The sequence below is a fragment of the Arvicanthis niloticus genome, chromosome 14 (genome assembly GCF_011762505.2).
Source record: "Arvicanthis niloticus isolate mArvNil1 chromosome 14, mArvNil1.pat.X, whole genome shotgun sequence".
Taxonomy (NCBI): domain Eukaryota; kingdom Metazoa; phylum Chordata; class Mammalia; order Rodentia; family Muridae; genus Arvicanthis; species Arvicanthis niloticus.
In genome coordinates, this window is record NC_047671.1 from 70,340,410 (window position 1) to 70,363,046 (window position 22,637).

Below are 22,637 nucleotides of genomic sequence, written 5' to 3' on the forward strand. Positions count from 1 at the left end.
TCTCTTTTTTACCAATACAAGTACCAATTGCAGATGCAATTTTAAACAGAAAAAGCACAGATGCAAAGAGAAACAAATTATGACTGAAAGACTCAAAAAAACACTTTCAAAAATTTTTAATGAACTCCATATCCTTCTATTTAAAATAGTTTTCGTTATTATCCTAGATTAGGAACCAAATAAAATATCCAAATGAGGGGGAATATTTGAAACTCATAAACTCTGTGAAGATATAAACCCTCTCTCTCATTTCTAAAGAAAAAGTGAAACTAGACTAATATGAAATTAAGTTGTTTAGATTTTATTGTATTGTTCAAGCCACACACAACTGAAAAGTAAGCAAGTCATATCCTATTCTAAAACTTTATGATGTGAATGATACAAAATAGTTTAGATTTCTCAGACACTTCCCGTAATAATTTTTGCAATTTCCAGTTGCAAGTGTTTACAATAAATGATATTAAAATCTCTTTGCTGAGCCACTCCCACAATTATACTAAATTCAGTCAGTCAGACAGCTGTGATGCCATCATGAAAGGTTATAAGAGACGATTTCAGATAACATAAAATTTGCCTGAAGTACGCATCACTTGCTGTGTTTTTTTCTTCCTAACCTATTGTTATTGAGTTCAGGAATTTGCCATATTTAGCCTCACCAGTCTCCCAAAAGGATTTGAGATGGATTTGGGTGTTTGAAAAAGTACAAGATTCATACAACAATGGTAAGAAATAATAAATTATAGGGACAGAATGGTGGTTACCTGTGTTCAGTCAGAGATGGGATAATTGCACTTAAAACTTATTTATTTACTTACTTAAAACTAACATTTTTGATATCAGACTATAATATTTGTATTTAATCTCCTTTGATGCCAAAGAACATTATTTTACCCATAGATTGGTTCTGCTCCCAGTGTCTGCCATAAATGCCTGTCTCCAAAATGGTCAGCTGTTGGTTCGTACTCCCAATCTCTCAAGGCACTGACAAGAAGTGACTGTTGGGGATCTGGGCCAGAGCACTGAGCAGATCTTGGGTGGCAGCTCTGCCCCCAATCTCTAAGAACCCAAAGGCAGCGGGGATCCCAGGTGCTCTAACTCAGGCAGTATCTTAGGTAAGCAGACAGCAAGGCCAGCCCCAAACAGGGAGTAACTGGGACCCACAAGGACCCACAAAGTCACTCCCAGCCCAGAGCACTGGTTCCTTCAGGTCTGGGCCCAGGAACTGAGCAGATCCAAGACTGCAGCTCTGCCTCCAATCACAAAGAACCCAGAGGATGCGGGGCTCCCAGGAACTCTTACCTGGGCAGTATCTTAGGTAAGCAGACAGCAACGTTCACCCCAAACAGGGAGTAACTGGGACCCACAAGGACCCAGGAAGTCACTCCCAGCCCAGAGCACTGGTTCCCTTTGGTCTGGGCCAGAGCACTGAGCAGATCTTGGGTGGCAGCTCTGCCCCCAATCTCTAAGAACCCAGAGGAAACAGGGCTCCCAGAGCTCTAACCTGGGCAGCATTCTATCTGCCCTTGAGCACTGAGCAGATTTTGGGCCCCAGTGCTTACCCCAGTAGTTACACCCACCCCACAAGGTTCTGATACAACCAAGATAATAGGAACAACAGGCTCCAGTCAGGGACAGGGCAGGTAGCACTAAGGAGATACAAGTGGCAAAAGGCAAGTGCAAGAACATAAGCATCAGCAACCCAGGGTACTTGGCATCATCAGAACCTAGTTCTCCCACACTAGAAAGTCCTGAATTATAACCAGGAAAGCAAGAGTCAGACTTAAAATCACTTCTAATGATGATGAGAGAGGATTTTAAGAAAGTCATAAATAACACTCTCAAAGAATTTGAGAACACAGGTAAACAGGTAGAAGCCCTTTAAAAGAAAACACAAAAATCCCTTAAAGAATTACAAGATAACACAACAAAACAGATGAAGTAATTGAACAAAACCATCCAGGACATAAAAATGAAAGTAGAAACAATCAAGAAATCACAAAGGGAGACTACCCTGGAGATAGAAAACCTAGGAAAGAAATCGGGAGTCACACTTGCAAGCATCACCAACAGAATACAAGAGATAGAAGAGAGAATCTCAGATGGAGAAGATACCATAGAAAATATTGACACAACTGTCAAAGAAAATGCAAAAAGTTCTTAACACAAAACATCCAGGAAATCCAGGACACAATGAGGAGACCAAACCTAAGGATAATAGGTATAGATGAGAGTGAAGATTCCCAGCTTGAAGGGCCAGTAAATATCTTCAACAAAATTAAAAAAGAAAACTTCCCTAACCTAAAGAACGAGATGCCCATAAACATACAAGAAGCATTCAGAACACGAAATAGACTAATAGACTAATAGAAAAGAAATACCTCCCGTCACATAATAATCAAAACACCAAATGCACAAAACAAAGAAAGAATATTAAAAGCAGTAAGGGAGAAAGGCCAAGTAACATATAAAGGCAGAGTTATCAGAATTACACTAGACTTCTCACCAGATACTATAAGAGCTAGAAGATCCTAGACAGATGTCATACAGACCCTAAGAGAACACAAATGCCAGCCCAGGCTACTATACCCAGCAAAACTCTCAGTTACCATAGATGGAGAAACCAAGATATTCCATGACAAAACCAAATTTACACAATATCTTTCCACAAATCCAGCATTACAAAGGATAATAGCAGGAAAGCTTCAATACAAGGAGGAAAATTATACCCTAGAAAGAGCAAGAAACTAACCCTCTTCCAACAAATCCAAAAGAAGATAGCCATACAAAGATAACTTCACCTCTAATAACAAAAATAACAGGAGACAACAATCACTGTTCCTTAATATCTCTTAACATCAATGGACTCAGTTCCCCAATTAAAAGACATAGGCTAATGAACTGGATACATAAACAGGACCCAGCATTTTGCTGCATACAGGAAACCCACCTCAGTGCAAAGACAGACACTACCTTAGAGTAAAAGGCTGGAAAACAATTTTTCAAGCAAATGGTCCTAAGAAAAAAGCTGGTGTAGCCATTCTAAAATCTCCAGCTCGAGAACACAAAGTGGGGGACTCATGGCTCCACCTGTATAGGTAGTTGAGGGTGGCCTTGCCAGGCATCAGTGGAAGTGGACAGCCTTGGTAACTGAAAGTTTGGATTCCCTAGTGTTGGGGAATTGCAAGAGCGGGGAGGCAGGAATGAGAGGATGGTGGGAGCACACCCTCATAGAAACTCCCTGAATTATATGGATTAGACATGACAGAGGCAGGCCACCAGAAGACTAGATTCCAGAATTCAAATAAACAATTATCTTGATACTAAAATTTGTTTTGAGAATTGTATATTGCAGAATACACAGCCTTGGTGTATTTACTCATCAGACAAGCTGAGCAGACTTGCTCGAACATCTAATGTCCTGGAATTCCAGCTGGATGCAGTGAAGACACAGTGTCAGAGGCTTATCAATTTACTCTTCCCCCAACCCCTCTTCTAATATCTCAACACCCAAAATCAGCTTGAAGAAGTTAATGAAGAGTCAGCGCCCCTATTCCCTGGGCTTGGGGACTGAGGTGGTTAATATTGGGTTGTCTTTCTAGGGAAAAGTAGTGGTTTTGGTGGAACAGGGAGGATTAGCTAGGATTTATTGCATAGCCATAGCTTACTGGTAGAAATATGTATAATTGTTATTAAGATGAAGTTATAATTTCTTAAATAGTACAAAATTTACTTTGATTTCAAATTTAAGGTTTTCATTGGTATGAGCTTATTAATATAAAAGTGAGATGAATATTGTTACTATCATAGGCATTGCGTTTGTATAACACATTTAGGAATAAAAGGCTTCGACGCAGTCCTTCTTTAACTTTTTTAACTTATTTGAGATGGTTAGCCTGTGAGTTAAGGGCCTATAGCAAATTCATGGCTTTGAGTTTATTGTTAGGGTGTTTTCTATATTTTCTTTAGAAATAGCTGAGAGGAGTTAACAGACAACAGTCCAGATTGCCTTACATAAATAGTTGGGTTTCAAAACATCAGAAATCCACAGAATTGACATTACAAACATTTCTGTATTAATGTTCATTTTGATTAGAGACCTGTCTGCTCCTGACAGCTTCCTGTCTTGAATTCTAAGAAGAAATTGAACATCTTTGAAGTTATTCCAATTGTGGTGAGTCAGCCACTAGGCAAGAATTGCCTCTTTCCATCTACAGACAAATCACTGTCCAGAAAATGACACACTTACAGAATAGTCGACTGATTATATCTGCCAAGACAGAGTAATCAGCCCTTAATAATTCTGCATCACTAAGGTCTATCAGATGATCCTGGGCCAGAAGGCTGAAGATCAGATGATCCAACGTTTTGCAGTATAGGGACTGTCCAGGTGCTCAGTGGTCTCTATAAATTAGCTATGTTTTAGAAGCTATGCTTTGTGCTTCCCATAATTTCCATTAACTCAGTCATTCTGGATTTCTGACGGGGTTGAAAACATATAGTCTCATAGCCAATCCTGGCTATTTACTTTGAGAGAAAAGATTTGAGAGGATGGTTTTCAGCTGACATTCATTCTAAAGCCAAGAGAAAAAAAAAAAGCCAGGTTCAGAACTAAGTCTTTTATCTAGGAGAGATGACAGAGGTTCTGCTTAGTCAACAAAATGATGGACTGGGTATTAGGTCTATCTTGCACCTTACTGACATAAATTGGTATAGTTATGCTCTAACTGTATTTTGAGAGAAAAGTTTTATTTTAACAGGAAGGGTGATATGTAGGAGGAGCTAAGGTGGAAGGAGTAAGAAGAGGAGGAGTAAGGAGAGGAGGAGGAGAAAGAGAGGAGGAAGAGAAGGAAAGGAGGAGCTAGGTGATGAGAGAGAAAGAGAGAGGGGGGCCAGACATGGAGGCAGATGTTCACATGTCTCCACCAGTCAAAGATAGTTGATATATCTAGATTGGGTATTAGGTTACACTTCTGATTGATATTGAGCATTACCAAATTTATAAAGCCATTGGTTAACATTTAAAAAATTGTATAGGTGCAGTGGCTTAGGCGCCAGCCTGCAGAGGGCAAGCCCACACCCTTTGCTCTCTCTCTCCTGGTTCGAATCCCACTTTCCCCATGTGACTCTTTCTGAGTCTCATGGGGAAAAGAAAATTGTATAAAAGCAAAAAGGAGAAGGGGGGTATAGGATAGGGGTTTTCTAGGGAGGAGAAATGGGGGAAGGGGATGGAATCTGAAATGTAAATAAAATATCCAATTAAAAAAAGAAGTGACTGTTAGTTGCTAAGCCCTAAGTGTGACAACTTTTCAAAAGTTAGTATTTTAATTTTATACTAAATTACAGAAATAAATAAGCCTCTGGATCTTCATGAAGAGCTTGCTACTATATATTAAATGTTTATTATGCATTAGAAACTCTGCTTCGTATGTATCAGTAATTTAATTCTCATAACACTGTAGCAAGGTGGACTGTCATTCTAATTTATAGACTAAAAAATAAGGCACAGAAACATTGCCCATGAGCATATCTAAGAAGCAGTAGCTATCACCTAACACAAATAGTCTACTTACAAAGCCCACCAGTGGATGACCAGAGTCAACATTCCATCAAAGCCAGGAATGGTGCGTGCTTTTGGTTTACCCACAAGCCCTGATGTCCTTAAATGAGAACCGTTGAGCAAAAGCATCCTCAGACTATAGCTTTAATTTTTTCAAAGCCTACCTATATGATGATTCTTAAACAATTTCGCTTCTAGTCCATCACCCACCAGAAGTAGTGGAAAAGAAAGGATACAGGAGAAGTGGACCTGTTTAGAAATAGTTCTTTGGAGCAAATCCCATCTGCATTGTCAGGAAATCAGCAGTTCAGTTCACAGGTCAGCAGCAGCAGCTCAATCCACTTGCAAACACTTCATGGATACAGCAGCTGTCCAGTTCAGTAGTGTTGGGATAGCAGCAGTGGTGACCTAGCAGGAACAGCCAGGCCTCAGCAGGAGGGATTAGGACCAGCAGGGATGCCAGAAGTTCTCTGCTATGCCTCTCTTGGCTAAGTGAAGAGTAGCAAAGACAGGACACCAAGAAGCATTTAGCTATGCAAGCAAGCCAAGCTCTCTCACAGTCTGTTGAGTCCTATTTATCCTCCCTCCAATCATCACAAGTCTTCCATGGGTCTTGCCTCACCCTCACCATGTGTCTTCCCTTAGCACGAAAGTCTTTCTCAGCTGACATCACGCTGCCAATCAGCCCAAGTTCGAGGAAGAAGCAAGAAGCCACCAGAACACCACCAAAAGTTTTGGGGGCCATTTCTCTCTATGGAGTCCTGACAAAAGGAGCTCAACTACACAATGTAAAGCAGACCAATACATGTGTGTCTTTAGCGAAGAAGCCTCCATCACATGTCCTTTCATGTGTCTGCTTTAGCAAAACATCCTTTCACTTGTGGCCACTTCAGGAAAACAGTCCTTCACATGTTTGCCTCAGAGAAACACCAAACAACACAACTGACTTTCCAAAGAACCCTTAAGTTTCCACTTCATCAGACATCATGACCTCCTGAATCTTCTTCAAGTCTAGAGACCCATCCACCTGGATCTCAGTAGGGACAGCATCATGGGGGGGGGGGGGTTGAGGATATAAACAGTACAAAACCATCCCGCCTAATATCCAGAGCATAGAGACTACCAAGGCTGCCAGAAGGGTGCCTCTCCTCCAGGGTATGTTGATCAATAAAATATAATCCTGTAAAGTTTACTACTTAAAAATTGAATGCATTAACCCCCTGTCAATGGGGAAAGAGACACCTTGTTGGTGGTGGTGTTCTTATATCAGTCAGGAGCACGGCAGACAGCAGTTCTTCATCCTAGCTCAATACCTGGCTTGGTGTCCAAAGCTGTTTTATGCCTGGGACTCACAAAAATCAAATCAAATCTGATCCAGACAGCACTGTGAGGGAGGAGGAAGACAGACAGAGCCCTGCAGATCGCCATGCTACCCACAGACCTACCCACCAGCGCTCAGTACACAGGGATCCTAGACACTTGAAACCACACCATGCAGTGCAGATGGAAACCCAGATGCCCATCAGCTACTTGGCTAGCCTGCAGCGGGAGCCACCCACAATGTGCGCCAAATATGTGGTGGTCAGATGGAATAGGAAGAGAGACTATGATGAGAGAACACTTGAGAGAAGAGAGGAGTAGCCAGGAGTGGCCAGACCCACCACCTGAGGCCATGATGAGGTCCCAGCCAGAACTTCAACTGAGGGCCATGTCTGAGTCCATGGCTATACAAAGATAGGGGTTGGTGAATATCTGTGGCTCCTATTACCACTAAAGAACATGGAGATATCCCTGGTTGGGGCAGCTGCCTAGTCCAGGGGCTGTGCCTAGCTGGCCCTGTGGCAGGGGTGCAGGTGAGCTGGTCGTTGGCATGAGTGTGGGAGATCTGACCCCGCCTACTCATCTTGGGGTGACACAGGTGCAGAAGTTATGCCCCTCCCTGTCCCTTGCCACCCGCAGCAGTTAGGAAAGCTTTCCTCGCGATCATAGCTCTAGAGAGCTATCCCTTGCACCCCGCCAGGGCAGCACAGTAGAGCAGGCCTTGGTGTCAGGGGTGCAGGTTGAGAGCACCAGAGCTGTCTTCTCCACTCATCCTCAGTGAGGTGGCATGGATGCCTTCCCGCCCCTCTCCACCTTGCCTCTCACCACCTGAGGCAGTCAGAGGAGCTGGCTCTGGTGGGGGGGGGGGGCGGTGGTGAGCCGGGGCCCCAAGGGTGTAAGGAAGAGTTTATCCTGCCACTCTGTTTTGTAATGTAGCAGTGGGAGGGGTGCCTTATCGGTCCCATGCTGAGGCACTCTCCCCCAAAAAAGGAAGGTTATTTGGGACATGGGAAGGGGTGTGGGGAAGGGAGTAGAGGCAGAGAAAGAAAGGAGACAGAAAAGGACAGAAAAAGAAAGAAGAAAGATGGGAAACACATAGAGAGGGGAGTGGGAAAGGGAAGGGAGAGGGAGAGGGCAGAGGAGGGAGAGGGCGAGGTGAGAGGGAGGGGGAGGGGGAGAGGGGACAAACAGTTCGGGTTGGCAGCGGAGCCTAGAGGAGATACTAACATACTCCTCTGCCAGGAGCAGGCTCTGGAGATGGAGCCTTGGGTGAGGGTGAGCCAGGCCCCTAGAGAAGGAGAGCTGACCCTGCCTCCTTCTGGTGGCATAGGGGAGAGCAGGCAGGCTGACCAGCTCAACTAAAACCCAGGCCCAGATCTAAGGCTCTGAGTTGACCCAGCCACAAAATCTGTATCATCTGAGAATGGTTGGGACAGGCAAACAGCCAGTCCTGCTGATCCAAAGCTGCAGGAGCTCCATGACACAGGGTAACAACAAGAAAAGCAGGAGGGGTCCAGATGAGGATCCAATATTGATGGTATCACAGAAGCCAGAGATCTCAAACTAGACCAATCACCCACTGCAAGGAACATTTGCAAGTGAAGATGTGAGAATAGGGAGATTCGCTGTGGGACACACTGCGACACGCTACAGCTTCCATGGAGAGAAGTTTTCTATGCTTTGTTTTGTTGTTTGTGTGTTTTTTTATTTGAGGGAGGGCTGCAAGGGCAAAGGGTGAGTATGAGGGGACAGGGAGATGAGGGGGACTGAGGTGTATGTTGTGAAACTCACAGAGAATCAATGAAAAGTTTTTCAAAAATAATTGCATTAATATTCAGTTCTCTAAGTATATAAAAATTGGAAAATGAGTCCTTACTGAACTCCCATCGTAACAGCAGCCATGATCTGGTACTGCATGGCTTGGGCTTCTAGTGGATGAGGTATGTTTCTGAAGACATAGGCTGACAACATTCCACATCATGTCTTCCACACGATGTGCTTGGCTCCTGTATGTCACCTCTCTGCTGTTAGAGCCATTGAGACTGTGTTCTGGTGCCCGGGAAGCAGAACAAGGTGGGGGTCAGAGAGGGGAAGCAGGCTCTCACAGAGCCAATGAGATGAAATAACAGTGGATTCTTTCTCTCTGCCCCCTGAGAAATCATTTGTGTACTTAATTTGTAGGTGCTACAAACAGAGCTAGTGCAGACTGAAGCCAAGTGTGAAAAACTGAATTCTCCCAGGGATGGCTGCTGTAACATCGACAGAAAGGGAGGAGGAGAGTGTTGAAGGAAAGAATCTCTAAGATAATAGTGGGAAGAGGCAACGAGAGGTGGTGAAAGAATGGTCCAATCAGATACTTGGGGAGGCTGGTCCCTAGCATGAGACCCTCCATGGCTCCCATCAAATCCCCTAAGCACCAAAGAACATGGTTGAGAGAAGCTGTGGAGACTAACCAAGGCTTCTGGTTTCGGGTGATCTTCTGGTTTAAGTAGATCTTAAAAATACATGGCATGCAGTGTACCCAGCTCCCATGTAACCCCAAAAGATGATGTCTCAACCTCAAGGAGGCTTAGAAGTTTGGCAGCCAGCATGATGAAGGCTGTTAGATACAGAGTTCTACTGAACTCAGTCCTAAACAACTAGAGAACTTTTACTTAATGGTATTAGGAAACTTTAGCTAAGTAATTCCCCTTTCCCCAACATGACAGAAGGGGGGCATGTAGGATGCACCATTTAAAAAAAAAAAGCTAGCAGAAATGACAGTGGCTACCTTGGTGTCACACAAACTTATTCTGGAAGGATTACAATGATTTGGTGAAAACAAATTTTGAGGGGGAAAATGAACTTGATGTAGAGTAATTACTGATAATCCGTTGGCAATTACGCTTTCTTTTCTTCTTTCCTTTTGTTCTTCAATCGTTTTGAAAAGATATTCCCCAAAGGCCAGATGTTGAGGATTAGGATGTGACTAACTGACAGTCAAAATGATGTTGATAACAACAAGTGACAATAGTAACCAGAAGAAATGACCTCCATAATAGCAACAGTAACAGTACCAGCGGAGGCATCAGAACAAACGTTGCTATGGAAACTGAATGGGGGGTGGGGGTAAGAGGCATCCATGGGATGTGGTGTTCCTGGAGAGCATGAGCACGTTGTATTGCATCCCTAATCTTTTGTGATATGCCCAGCAGAGGGAGGACAAATGGCTTGCGGGGTGGGAGACGGTGCAGGGGTGAGGAGAGGGGGCTTGCCTCTAGGCTGTGTCTCTGACAAACAGCATCCAACATCCTTTCAGAGAGGAATCTAAGAAGCTTCTTTGTATGGAATGAATACAACAAAATGAAAGCTTCCTGGGCACGGTCATTTCTTTCCATCTTTGCTGCCCGCCCCCCCCCCCCCCCCCCCCCCCCCCCCCCCCCCCCCCGTGCAGAGCTGCTCAAGTTTAATGGTGGCACACGCCCTTCTTTAAGATGTAACATAGCAACTTTCTGGGCCCCTTGTTTGAAATGTGAAGGCTGATGAAAAACCTCTCATGATTTTCCAAGAATAAAAGGAAAGACTTGTAAAGAAAGAAGTCAAATACCCCATCTGGATGGCTTTTAGGCTCAGTAATGCTGCTGCTATCCATGGGGTAAGCTTTTTGTTTAAGAGCATTCATCACAATGTTACGCAGTTACATGTGTACTCATTCCTTGTGGTAGTCTGCACATCAACAAACACTTGTGAAGGAAATCATTCTTATTGCATGCTCCACCTAGTGAAAGAGGCATGGGGTACTGTGGTACAAAGGTGGCATCTCAGAGGTGGCCAGCATCTGCTAGACAGAGTGTCCACCTCAAGGTCACCAGAAAATAACCTGACCAAATAATGGTAGCTTTACCAAGTATAGCTTGAAACAAGGATCCAGAGTTTGACATCTGGGGTGACAAGGGTAAACCCAACATTGGCTGTATGAACCTAGATCTGCTCAGTCCATGAGGCTGGGGGTCCTGAGCAGTTCCAAAAGCCTGGGGAATTCTTAGAGAGTTCATGGCTTTCAGATCATGTCAGGTGACTGAGGAGACTGGGTTCTGATGGTAAAAAAGCATGGTGCCAGCTACAACAGGAGATAGACAATCAGCAACGGTATGCAGCATAAAAAAACTGCTTTTTCCTCAGATCCCTTTATATCTGGACTCTTCTCCCTTCAATCAATCCTTCCTGGAATGTCTTACAGTCCCAAAGATGTTTCTTGGTTGATTCCAAACCCAATCAAGATGACAGTCAAGAGCAAGCCTCCCAGCTACTTTCACCCACTGCCTCCTGAGGCTCCTGACAAGGAGGAGTAACCATGGTTTCTATTACGAAGCCTTCTTAGATCACAGACCTGGCTCCAAGCTGCTTCTAACACTTCCCTAAGCAGTCATCTCCACTGAGCACCTTCCTGCTGCTCATTTTGGGTTCTGCAAACAGTCTAGAGCAAAGACTCCTGGCCTCTTCATCTCTAAAGATTCACTTCTCCTAACACCATCAATTGCAAGAAGAATTCATAAAGTGCTATAAAGCACACGCTGCATTAGCAAAGTCTTAGGTCCTATAGTCCTCTTTGATTTCACTAAAAGCAATCACTCAAAGGACATTGTATCCCAACCAAACAGACTAGTGTGAAGCTGGAGCTAGTGATTTGAATCCTAAGAGGTTTTCTTTAGGGGAAAAAAAAAAAAAAAGCTTTGTAGTGATGTTGTGATGCCCAGAAAAGAGGAAAGAGGAGCAGAGCTGCAGAGAGAGCTCGGGATGACTTGAAAATCAAATGACATCTCCACATTTTAGGAGGTAGATGTGAAATCCCGGCTGATATCAAACAGTGGGTGAGCACAGAATGTACACCCTAACCCCTACCCTGCCCCCAGCCCTACCCCCACCCTGTCCCCAGAAGATTCGGAGGGCTTCTGGTCAAGGCTGGCCCTATCATTAGTCAAAACAAGCAGTAGTCCCGAGCTGCAAAATATTAGAAACAATAAAAACAGAATGACTACAGGTCCTGGGACTGACTGCAGGCTGGCAGGCGCCAACACTTGCCAGTCCACCTGAAACAATGAGAGGATTCATTTCTACCTGCCCATTCTGTCAGAAACATAGCAGTATTGATTTCCAACATGAAATTACACAAAGAATTCTTTGACTATTGTGGCTGCATGTCGATATTTCTGGTTGAGACAAACATACACACATACATACATACATACATACATACATACATACATACATGAATACATACATACATACAAAAAAGGGGAAAAACTTGAAGAAGTTAGACAATTTGATATGCTGTACATTCAAATCTTTTTAAGATGCAGATTGCACTGATTTATATAATAATATCTTTACTTCCTGAATCCCTATGATAAGATGAAATTTTAAAGAACTTTAAACCTGATTTGTTTAAATACAGGATGCATTGTAAAATGCTGTCTTTCTGTGTGATGATTTTAAACTCTCCCAAATAAAAGGTCACCCACTAGCACACACACGTCTCACAGTGGTCTCCGCACCATGTGCAACAGGCAAGGTGGACCTGTTTCTAAACCCAGTGACCCCCACATGTACTCCTATTATGTAATATAATTAAATATTATTTTTAAACAATTTATATCAAAGCTGGAGAAACGGCTCAGAGATTAAGAGAGCCTACTAATCTTGTAGAAGACCTGGTTTCGGTTCCCATACCTATATCTAGTGGCTCTCAACTGTCTGTAACTCCAACTCCAGGGGATCTAATGCCCTCTTCTGGCTTCCACAGGGAATATCACAATTGCACAAAGTCACATAGACACACACAGACATGAATAAAAATAATTTGTAAAAAAAAAAAAAAAAAAAGTCATAGACTATTATAGAAAGTAGACTTTGCAGTCTTTGTAAAAAAAACCATGTCAGAAAGAAACTGTGCAGACAAGTCACCTAAAAATTCCATCCACGTCAAGGAGCAAGCAGAGGACTGAGGGGTCGATAGTCAGGAAAAGCAGAGCAGCAATCTAACAATGCTCTGTGAGTGCCTTACATTCCCTTCCACTTCATAAACTGAAACTGGATACCATCATGGATGTGACATGGATGTCACGAGTGAGAGGAGTTGATGCAAACACTAATCACAGGGTCACACTCAGTAGCAAGGTCAACTGACCAAGAGATCAAGGCCAAGAGACTAGGATGTAGTTGTGAGTTTTAAATTTAAATGAAATATGTAATGTGTTTATTGTGATTTCTATTTTTAACATCTTTTCCCATTGGAAAAGGGACTAAAAAGTCAGGGGAAAGCAAATTAAAACTGCTTTGCAATTGCATCTCATACTAGTCAGAAAGAAGACTCCATCATCAAGAAAACAAGTGGCAGCAGATGCAGTCAAGATGCAGAGGGAAGATGGCGAGCCCGATACATGGCTGGAACAAATGGAACCCAGTACAGAGGCATTGCATGTTTTCTTTCCAATGTAGAGTGCATATTTGTATGTGTGCATGTGTGTATGCACTTATGTACACATGTATTTGTCATGAGAGCAGACAGGCTCCTATTGGGGAGAAAGAGATCAATGGGAGAACGGACAGAAAGGAGGACAAGAGGAAGAGAATGATCAATAAGACGATATAATGCTGTACATTATGAAAATGTAACAATGAAGCACATAACTTTATTACCAACTTGATTAATTTAAAGTAAAATAAACATATAAGTACATTTGCTTTCCATACTAAAAAAAGAAAAGCAGGGGATCTGGTAAGAAGGCTTATTTGTCACGCAAGCGTAAGAGACCTGAGTTCAGACCCCAGAACCCACATAAAGCCAGGCATGGCAGCTCACGTCTGTAAACTCGGTGCCCCTTCTGTGAGATGGCAGTCAGACAGGAGGAAAGCTAGTCTGGCATACACAGTAGTTCTGTCTCAAGCAACGAAGGCTGAGATCAGCAGCTGAAATGGTCCACCTTTACACATGTGCTGTCACAGAGTTAGCCCTGCACTTATACACATGAATGCAGATACACATACACACACATTTACATTTTTAACTAAATTTTTTTAAAAGCATCCGTTCTCGGGGCTGGAGAGTTAGTTATCTCAGGCAGCGAGAGCGCTTACTGTGCAGGAGGATCTAAGTTCCAACCCACAGCATCCATGTTAAAAAGCCGGGCATGGCCACCTGCACCTGTAACCCCAGCACTCTGAGCTGTGGTAGGAGGGCCACTGATGATTGTCTTCAGGTTCAGTCATCTCCAGGAAACAAAGCAGAGAGTACTGGAACGAGACCCTCAATGTCCTCCTCTGGCTTCTCCCAATAAACATACTCACATGTGCACATGTAACAGACACACAAAGAATATGATCTCACTAAAAATGAAGCTTTTTGATTTTTCTGCAAACAAGGCAAATTCTACCATTTCCTATCATAGGATGCATGCAAGCAGAGTAACTGCAATCCAGTACATTTATTTACCAGAAGCCTCGTGGGCTGTCTCACAGAGAACTTCCATCATAAACCTTGATGCAATTTCTACATTACCAAACCACGGTAGAATAAGATGACTTTATCTGTATTCGGTATGTCATTTATTCAATAAAAAAAAAATTCTGGAGTTTACCTACTATATCCCAGAAAACCTGACCTGTGAGAATTCTTTGTAAAGTAGAAGGTTCTGTTCAAGTACCAGTGGCTGCTTTAGCAGTTCCCAGACATTGGCTTTCCTTTGGCAGTTCTTGGCTGCTCTTAAGAAAGAAAGGAGACTTGATAAGTTTTACGGAGGTAACAGAATTCTCAACCACTGTCACCTTTTGGAGGAGAATTGGAGGATGTTCTCATGTAACCCACACTAAAGGCAGGCGGCAGAATTCAGCTAGGTGGCCTCACGAAGGACAGAACGTTGGGTAGGCAGCACCACCTAATGGCTGCTGGACAGAGCCTGTATCACCACCTTGAGAATATGGGCTGCTACTTTTTCAGATAGATGAGTTTGAGTTATAAGCAGAACAGGCATCTGTGCTGTTATTTTTAAACTAAAGTCCAAAGAAGTGATGCCTGGACCACCTCCTCAGATGCTGGTGGAAATAGGACTGGACAATGTGAAGATTCCTGAAGCTGATAGCAATTATCTGGTGTTTGCTGATGAACTCAAAGCCCCGCCACAAATAAATCTATCATGTATTCTGCTCAAGTTGACTTTTATAATTTTTACTGCAGTTGAAGAAAACAAAAATAAATGCCTGAGAATGCAGACTACTAAGACAATATCCTAGCACTTGTCCAGACCTCACGGGGAATCCACACTAGATACTCTTTCCAAAAAGTGACTTCAAAGAAGCTGAAGAAGACGAAAGTGGGGTCTCCTCTTTCTCATTGCTAACCATGGACCTGGGGAAATGCTGACTTAAGCTTCTTCCACCCTCACTGTGAATTGACATAATTTGAAATAATCCAGACCCTGGCATACCCAAAAGAGCAAAGCATATTGTTTTATTGGACTAATTCATTAAAACATTCAATTTAATTACTTGCACATAAATTTTCTGAAAAAAAGTACCTTCCCTACCACCACCACCCTTTCCTAGTGCTGTTAAATCTGCTTTTTGTCTCTGGGTTCAGCTCCTTGATTTTTTTTCCTCACTGCGTCTCTACCTACTTATCCATGTTTTCATCAGCATCCTGGTGTTCTGGGCTCATGCGTCCACTGCTATGCCCTCCCTTCTAATGTTCAACCTTACATTATTCCAGCCAGGAATCTTGGGTTGTATTTGCTCTGTGACATCATTAGACAGAGTCTCAGTACATAGCCCAGGCTGATGACATATTCTCTTTGCCAAAGCCTCTTTTAACATAGGATTGCAGGTGTCTGCCACCATCTCTGGATGCCATTCTGGTTTAGATCCATGTTTTGAACAGTGAGCACTGCTATAAAGCAAAAGCATACACCTTTGGATCCATCTAGAGATATCTACAGCGTGTCATATCTATTTAAGCCTATCTCACCTGGGCCCACTGAGAAATACTATCCATTTTCTCTCCTGACTTCTGTTGACTTTCCGTTTTTAGCTCTCTGGTCTCTTTCCTGCCTTTCTCAGGCCCTAAGCAAACCACAGCCAGAGCGTCATGAACCCAGCTTCACTGGCTTCACAGATGATTTCCATTTCGACTTCCTTTATTGTCCATTCGTAAACATCAAGATTCCCTCCTTCCCATCGCTTCTGCCTTTCTCTGGCACTCTGCTGCAAATGTCTTTCACACCTCTCTTCTTCTTGCCCCATAGGTTTAGCTTACAGACCTGCTCATCTATCTCCACACCTTCCATCTCTCCCTTTCTCTGAAACCTTGATTCTTTGGTTGAAGCTCCTACTCTTAGCCTGGGCACAGCAGCACAATCCAAGAACTTTGGAGGCTAAAGCAGCAAGATAGCAATTTCAAGATGAGCATGATCAGTATAACAAGACTCAAAATAATCATAATGACAACAGCAACGGAGGCTCCTGTCAACAAGGCAAAGTTTCATCCTGTTCTTCTCTTTGCTGAACTCCTAAAGCTAACAGTTTTAAGTTAGACACTGTGTCTTTCCACCTTTTTAATTCCCTAATTACTACCAGATTTTCCTGTCACTATCAATGGCCTTGCGGCTCTTAAAGCCCTAGTATGCTACCTACCCAATCCAAAGACCTCTTCTTGGACTTTGTCTTTGCCATCTATCCACAGTACCAGCCTCACTACCAGCACTATGAAATCTCTTCTTTCTTTGCCTTCCAATGGTTCATGTTCACTTTAGCCTTCTGCCTCAGCCTCTCCATTACTCCTCCTTCTCTCCCTATTTTCTTTGCTTTGGCCTAACCTTTATCATAACCGTATGCCCAATGCATGGGATACATAAAAGAATGACTTATATAGCTCTGATTGTCAACTTGTTGCATCCCAGAGTAACCCGAGAAGGAAGTCGTAACTGGGGATTACTGGAATCACATTGGCCTGTGGTCAAGCCTGAAGAAGACTATCTTGATTGTCAGTTGATACCGGAGGGCCCAGCCATTCCCTGGGCTATATTCAAAAGCTAGCCTTTGAGCCAGCAGGCAACATTCCTCCAGTTTCTTTAAGCTTCTGTGTGAATTCCTACCCTGACTTCCTTCAGTGATGGCTGTGACCTAGAAGTGTAAGTCTGAAAAATTCTTTCCTCACTAAAGTTGCTTTCAGCCAGAGTGTTTGATCACAGCCACAAGAAAGAGAGTAGAACAGAGAACGAGGCAAGCCGAGGCATTGCTTCTATGAAGCTAACTTTCCACAGGGAGACAGAAAGTAACAAATTATTTAGCATGTGAAAGTGAAGCAAATGTGACTATTATCTATTCCACATAGGAGATGGTAGAGGCCCAATGAGTAAAGACTTTCCACAAGTACTTAGAATCTACATTGGAATTCTTCCAACCCAGTGTTCTGATTGAAACACACTCTTACCCACTGTGCTATACACCACCATCAACACCCGGAGCAAGTTCCTTTTGAAAATCAATTCTCAGGTGGAAGGGGTTCTTTCCAGCTTACTTCACTTGTCCTTACGTTTTCACTTTCCTTGGTGCCTACTCTGATTTAGGTCCCTGATCACAGTGATTAGCCTGCAACAGGTCAGTCTCCATACCCAGTCCCAGGCACAGAGAGGAAACAAACCATGGAAGCTGTCTTTACTTTCTTTCAGTCACCTAGTACAGGAAGACTGATAGCTTGGAATTTTGAAGAATGTTAACTCCTGTTGTGATTTGAAGATGAAATGCTTTCCATAGCCTCATGTATTTGAGCACTTGGTCACCAGGTGATGCCACTGCTTGGGGACTTTATGGAACCTTTAGGAGGTAGAGCCTTGCTGTGGGGAGCACATCTTGAGGGCGGGGAGAGGCTTTGATGTTTTGTAGCCTGAGATTACTTACTATTCTCTCTCTCTCTCTCTCTCTCTCTCTCTCTCTCTCTCTCTCTCTCTCTCTCTCTGCCTATATCTGTGTGCGTGTGTCTCTGTCTTTCTGTCTGTCTTTCTTTCTCCTCCCTGTGTGTGGATGACGTATGATCACACTGCCCTCTGACTGTAGGCTGGCCTCAAGTTTCTGATGCTATGTCTTCCCATTATTATGGACAGTATCACCCCTCTGTAACCATAAGCCAAAGTAAATCCTTTCTTCTCTAAATTGCTTCTTGTCAGAGCATTTTATGACAGCAAAAGGAAAGTAACTAATCCAACATCTAAGAAAACTTTTAAGAACAAAATATAAAATAATGAGGAACAAGTATAAAAAATTTTTATGAAGCACAGGTTTAAGTTTTAGGTCACTATTAAATATGTACTGACTATAAATATGTAGTGACTTAAGTGAAAATGGCCCCAGAGGCTGGTATATTTGAATACTTGGTCTCTAGTTGGTGACACTCTGGGGGGAGGATTAGGAGGCATGGCCTTGTTGAAGGAGGTATATTATTGGAATTTCTAAAGACTGGAGCCATTCTATTCCTAGTGTGCCCTCTCTCTGCCTCCCACTCATGAATCAAGATGCAGGCTCTCAGCCCTTCCCACAGCCATGCCCTTTCTCCACCATCATAAACTCTAAGCTTCTGAAAACAGAAGCCCAAATTAAACATGTTTTTATGTGTTGCCTTGATCATGGTATATATCAGAGCAAAAGAAACAGAACTAAGACAAAATATATGTGAAAAACCCACCTCCATCTCTCCCCAGCTTCTGGAAAATGTCTACAAATAAGACCTTCTAGACGAAGGGATCCAGCAGAAGGCAAGGTGGATGCCCATTGTGCCCCATGGCTCATTGTTGCGAATGGAGATTGTTTTTCTCTTTCTCTTATGATCCCACCCCTTCAGCCCATCTCCATTAAACTGACAGTAATACAAAAGTCAATTAGGTGTTCTCAAAGTCAGAATCTTTAAAAATTAATTTAGTTCATTTTAAAAAAAAAAGACAACAGTGACTGCCGAGGCTCTACTTTATGCCAAGCCCTGTATCTGGTAGAGTGAAGAGCTAATCACTATTGGCTGGATGTTTGCTAAGTAAAGGTGCTGGCCAAATCTCAGTTTGATTCCAGGATCCCACAAGGTGGCAGGAGAGAACAGACTCCCAAGAGCCTGTCCCGCTGACCCCTACATGTATGCAGATGGGCCCACATGCCCACACTCACATACATACATCCATACAAGTGTACATGCACAAACACACATTCTCGCAGCAAACGAAACAATGAATTTAGAAATATTACTTGAACAAATAAACAAATAGCCAAATCTGTTTTGCCGCTTGCTGAAACTACCTGAATAGCTACGGTACATCCCAGCCCTCAAGAGGCACATTGAGCTTGACTGCTGAGCTTATGGACATTCAAAATTACCATATTTAAAAATTAAAAGGCAACCTTGTTCTCCTTTTCTTCCTTCACATTCCAAATCCACTTAACCCCAAAGTTGCTGTACCTTGCTCCTACGGCTTCCTGTCTACCGAGTCTATGACTCAGTTTCTTCCCCACTACTAATATCCACAGCCATGGTTTTATCAGCTCTCTGCTGAATGGCTGTAGCAGCTGATGAACTAGCTCTAGTCTGCCCTGGCCCCGTGTGTTGGATGCTTGAGTGTTGTCTGTCACTGTGAGAGAACATCTAAAAGAGGAACTTAAGGGGTGAGGGATCCAATGAGTCACTCAGTCCTGCACTCGTGTGATGGTGAGAACAGGAGTCTTCCTCTCATCTCATAGTCACCAAAGAGGAGAGAGAGAGAGAGAGAGAGAGAGAGAGAGAGAGAGAGAGAGAGAGAGAGAGAGAGAAGAGAAGAGAAGAGACAGAGACAGAGACAGAGACAGAAAAAGACAGGGAGAAACAGAGAAAGACTACAAGACAGAGATATACAGAGACAGGAAGAGACAGACAGACACACACACACACATCCAAAGAGATAGAGAGAGTCAGAGAGGATGGTTGCACATACATGCTTTCTCCTTTGCTCTTTCTTATTCCATTTTAGCATATGGGATAGTGTCACCATCATTCTTTCTGGAAACACTCTCACAGACATACTCAGAAGTATCTTCTAGGCACTTCTCAATCAAATCAGCTGCCTTCATGAATGCTACCCTTTTCTTCCTGGTGAGAATATCTCCTGTATTTCTTAGACTATTATCACACCAACTCCCATTTTCTGAACCCTGCTTGGTTTCTCACTTCCTCTACTTTGTCAGACATAGTCATTCACAATGGAGCCCTAATCTCCAGGTCTAGTCTTACCTAAAACATACCTCTCCCTCTTACCAGGCCTCTATGTTCTCTCAGCTCAGCCTTGCAGGGTGGAGGATTCTTAAAGCTGCATTCCCCAACCTCAGCTTCCTCTTTCTAAAATACCCATGGTCTCCACTCCCCATAGGGTCAGACTCAAGTCTCTTTTTCTGTCAGAAGTTATTAGGGTCAGACCCAAGTGTTTCCCGAAGTCTTTCTTCCCAATGAAATAGGGGCAGCCAGGTGTCATCTGTTACCAAGCCGGAGCAGCTGATTTTGACCTCAGGACCCACATGGAAGGAGAGAACCAGCTTCTTCAAGACTTCCACATGTATGCCATGGCAGAAATGCATACACACACACACACACACACACACACATTTAATAAATTAACACAAATATTAATTAGTTAATTCATTAATTAAAATTTAGAAGAACAGAAATAAATGTGTGCAAAGATGACACAACAGCAAGGAAATGTTAGTCCAAAGCAATGTGACAGTACAGTTCAGAAACAATAACCCTGTCAAGACGATAGCTGACCCCATCAGTGAGGACTCAAGAACCCTAGCAATCACAGAGGGCTTACATTTATGGGGTTCACAAGAGGGAGTATGGCTAGGAAGAGTATAGTTTAGGTGGTTCTTTATTCTGATTGACAGATTAAATTACATAACCTCCTTTCTGCTAAGCATCTAAATCTAATCATACACATACTCAATTATATCTAAGCATAAGATAGTAAATAAGAGATTTTCCCTGAAACTTCTCTTTAAGGACAGTTATTACACGTATTCAAAACTAGTTCAAGCCAGACTGGACTTCCTGTTCTCATACCCTACCCACTCATAAAGAGGGTGTGGGTTGACAGAATCTAAGTTTAATGGTTGTTAAGGGAAGAAGAAACATATTCCATTGTTCAGAGGCAGATAAGTGTGAAGCTTGATGCAAGGGGGAGCGGGTACAAAGTTGCTTACATGGTGTTAGGTAATGCAGGAATGAGGTGTGTGTACAAAGTACATACAAGTAAGGGTCTCAGGCTTCCAGGTGCAGACTTAGAAGAGGAGGAATGTATGTATAGTCCAAGTCAAGCAGAGTTCCAAGTTACTAAACCGTCCCTTATGGCTTCCTGGCTCTTAAAGCTAGGCATCTTCCTTGTTGGACAAATCTTTTCCCTCCCTGGATTCTTTAATGACATCACCCACACTTTCACTGTCCTCACATTTGGGTCATCCCTGTCTTCCTCCCTGCAGAGCTCTAAACCCTGGGAAACTTGAGCTTCTTCAAAGCCAACTATAAGACAGCCTTGTTAGAGCTGAATCAGCTTGGTAATTTGGTCTATTACTAAAATGAACATAAAATGGTACCAATTCCGAGTAACTGGAGTTTAAAGATGATTTAAAAAAAAAAGAAAGAAAGAAAGAAAGAGTTTACTTTTCATGAAGAGAAATCCTAAATGCAGACTAATAACAGTTTTCATCAGTCCTTCAGTAAGAACATTGTCTTCCCAAAAAACCCATGATTTTTTTTTCCCACAAATGCAGAGCCACACTCGCAGGGGAGACTTGTGAGAGTTTCACTAACTCAAGCTTAATTCATCATCACTACAATAAGTACAGCTCAAAGTACATGCCCTGCAGACATTAGGTCAATAATATCACCACTCTCATGAAGGATGGCCTTGGCAGAGGACAAGCTAAGCTAGGTGCATGCGCGCGAACACAGAGAAAGAGAGAGAGTGGGGGGTGGGTATTGTTTTCCAATGTGTCTAAAGTACCCCAGAAGAGGCCTTCTTAATGACTAAAATGCACTAGAACAGGTGGGAAGGGGGCTGCAAGCTCAAGCATCTTGTGATTCCTAACCAGTGAATTCCACTCTCTGCAACCTGATTCACATTTGCTTCCTAGACACTAATGAGATCTCTTCAAATCCTCCCAGCATAACTAGCAATTCTCCCCCCCCCCCTCTCTCTCATACTTGGCCTCGCACTAACGTGTGTGGCTTTCCATTTCTGCATTACTCAATGAGGTGTGCTTTCCTTCACTGATCCTTGACTTTGACTACTAATTACAGCTCTGACCAGCATAGAGGAACGTGGGTCTCTCTTCACCAAATGCCTCAGTCTCTCACAGCATATAAGAATACTGGAAAAGATGAAGTTTCTCATCTTTAGACGAGAATGACTTGGATGGCATGCATTTGCCTGTTGTGCCCCTTCTGCCTCACCCTCTACTAGCACAGCAGTGATGAACCATAGGTAATGACCAATATTAACATCTACCTTGTTCCTTGAATGTCAATCTCTCTCCGGCTTATACAAGCAAACACATATGTCATCTTCAATGAACGTCCTAATGCCAATGGCAGGTACCTTTCTCTCAGTTTTACCCCATAAAATAGTCCAAATGTTTGTGTCTTCCCAAAATGCATACAGAGATCCAATTCCTTTTACTGTGGTATCAAGAGGTAATGCCATTTTTTGGTTACTTTGGCATAGCT

The 22,637-nt window shown here is 43.0% G+C and overlaps 1 protein-coding gene and 1 non-coding gene across 3 annotated transcripts in view; both read left to right on the forward strand.

Annotated features, from left to right (window-relative positions):
* Aqp4 (aquaporin 4) overlaps positions 1–11,134 on the forward strand; it is a 35,816-nt gene extending 24,682 nt beyond the window's left edge. For both annotated transcript variants that reach the window (XM_076912962.1, XM_076912963.1), the window contains exon 6: positions 11,039–11,134. In XM_076912962.1, the coding sequence (XP_076769077.1) occupies positions 11,039–11,119 (81 nt within the window). In that variant the 3' untranslated portion in view covers positions 11,120–11,134. The remainder of the gene's footprint in view (positions 1–11,038) is intronic.
* Positions 6,773–6,912, forward strand: LOC117720303 (small nucleolar RNA SNORA48). Its single transcript, XR_004608314.1, has one exon. It is a non-coding gene; the product is annotated as a small nucleolar RNA SNORA48 (small nucleolar RNA).
* Positions 11,135–22,637: the final 11,503 nt, after the last annotated feature.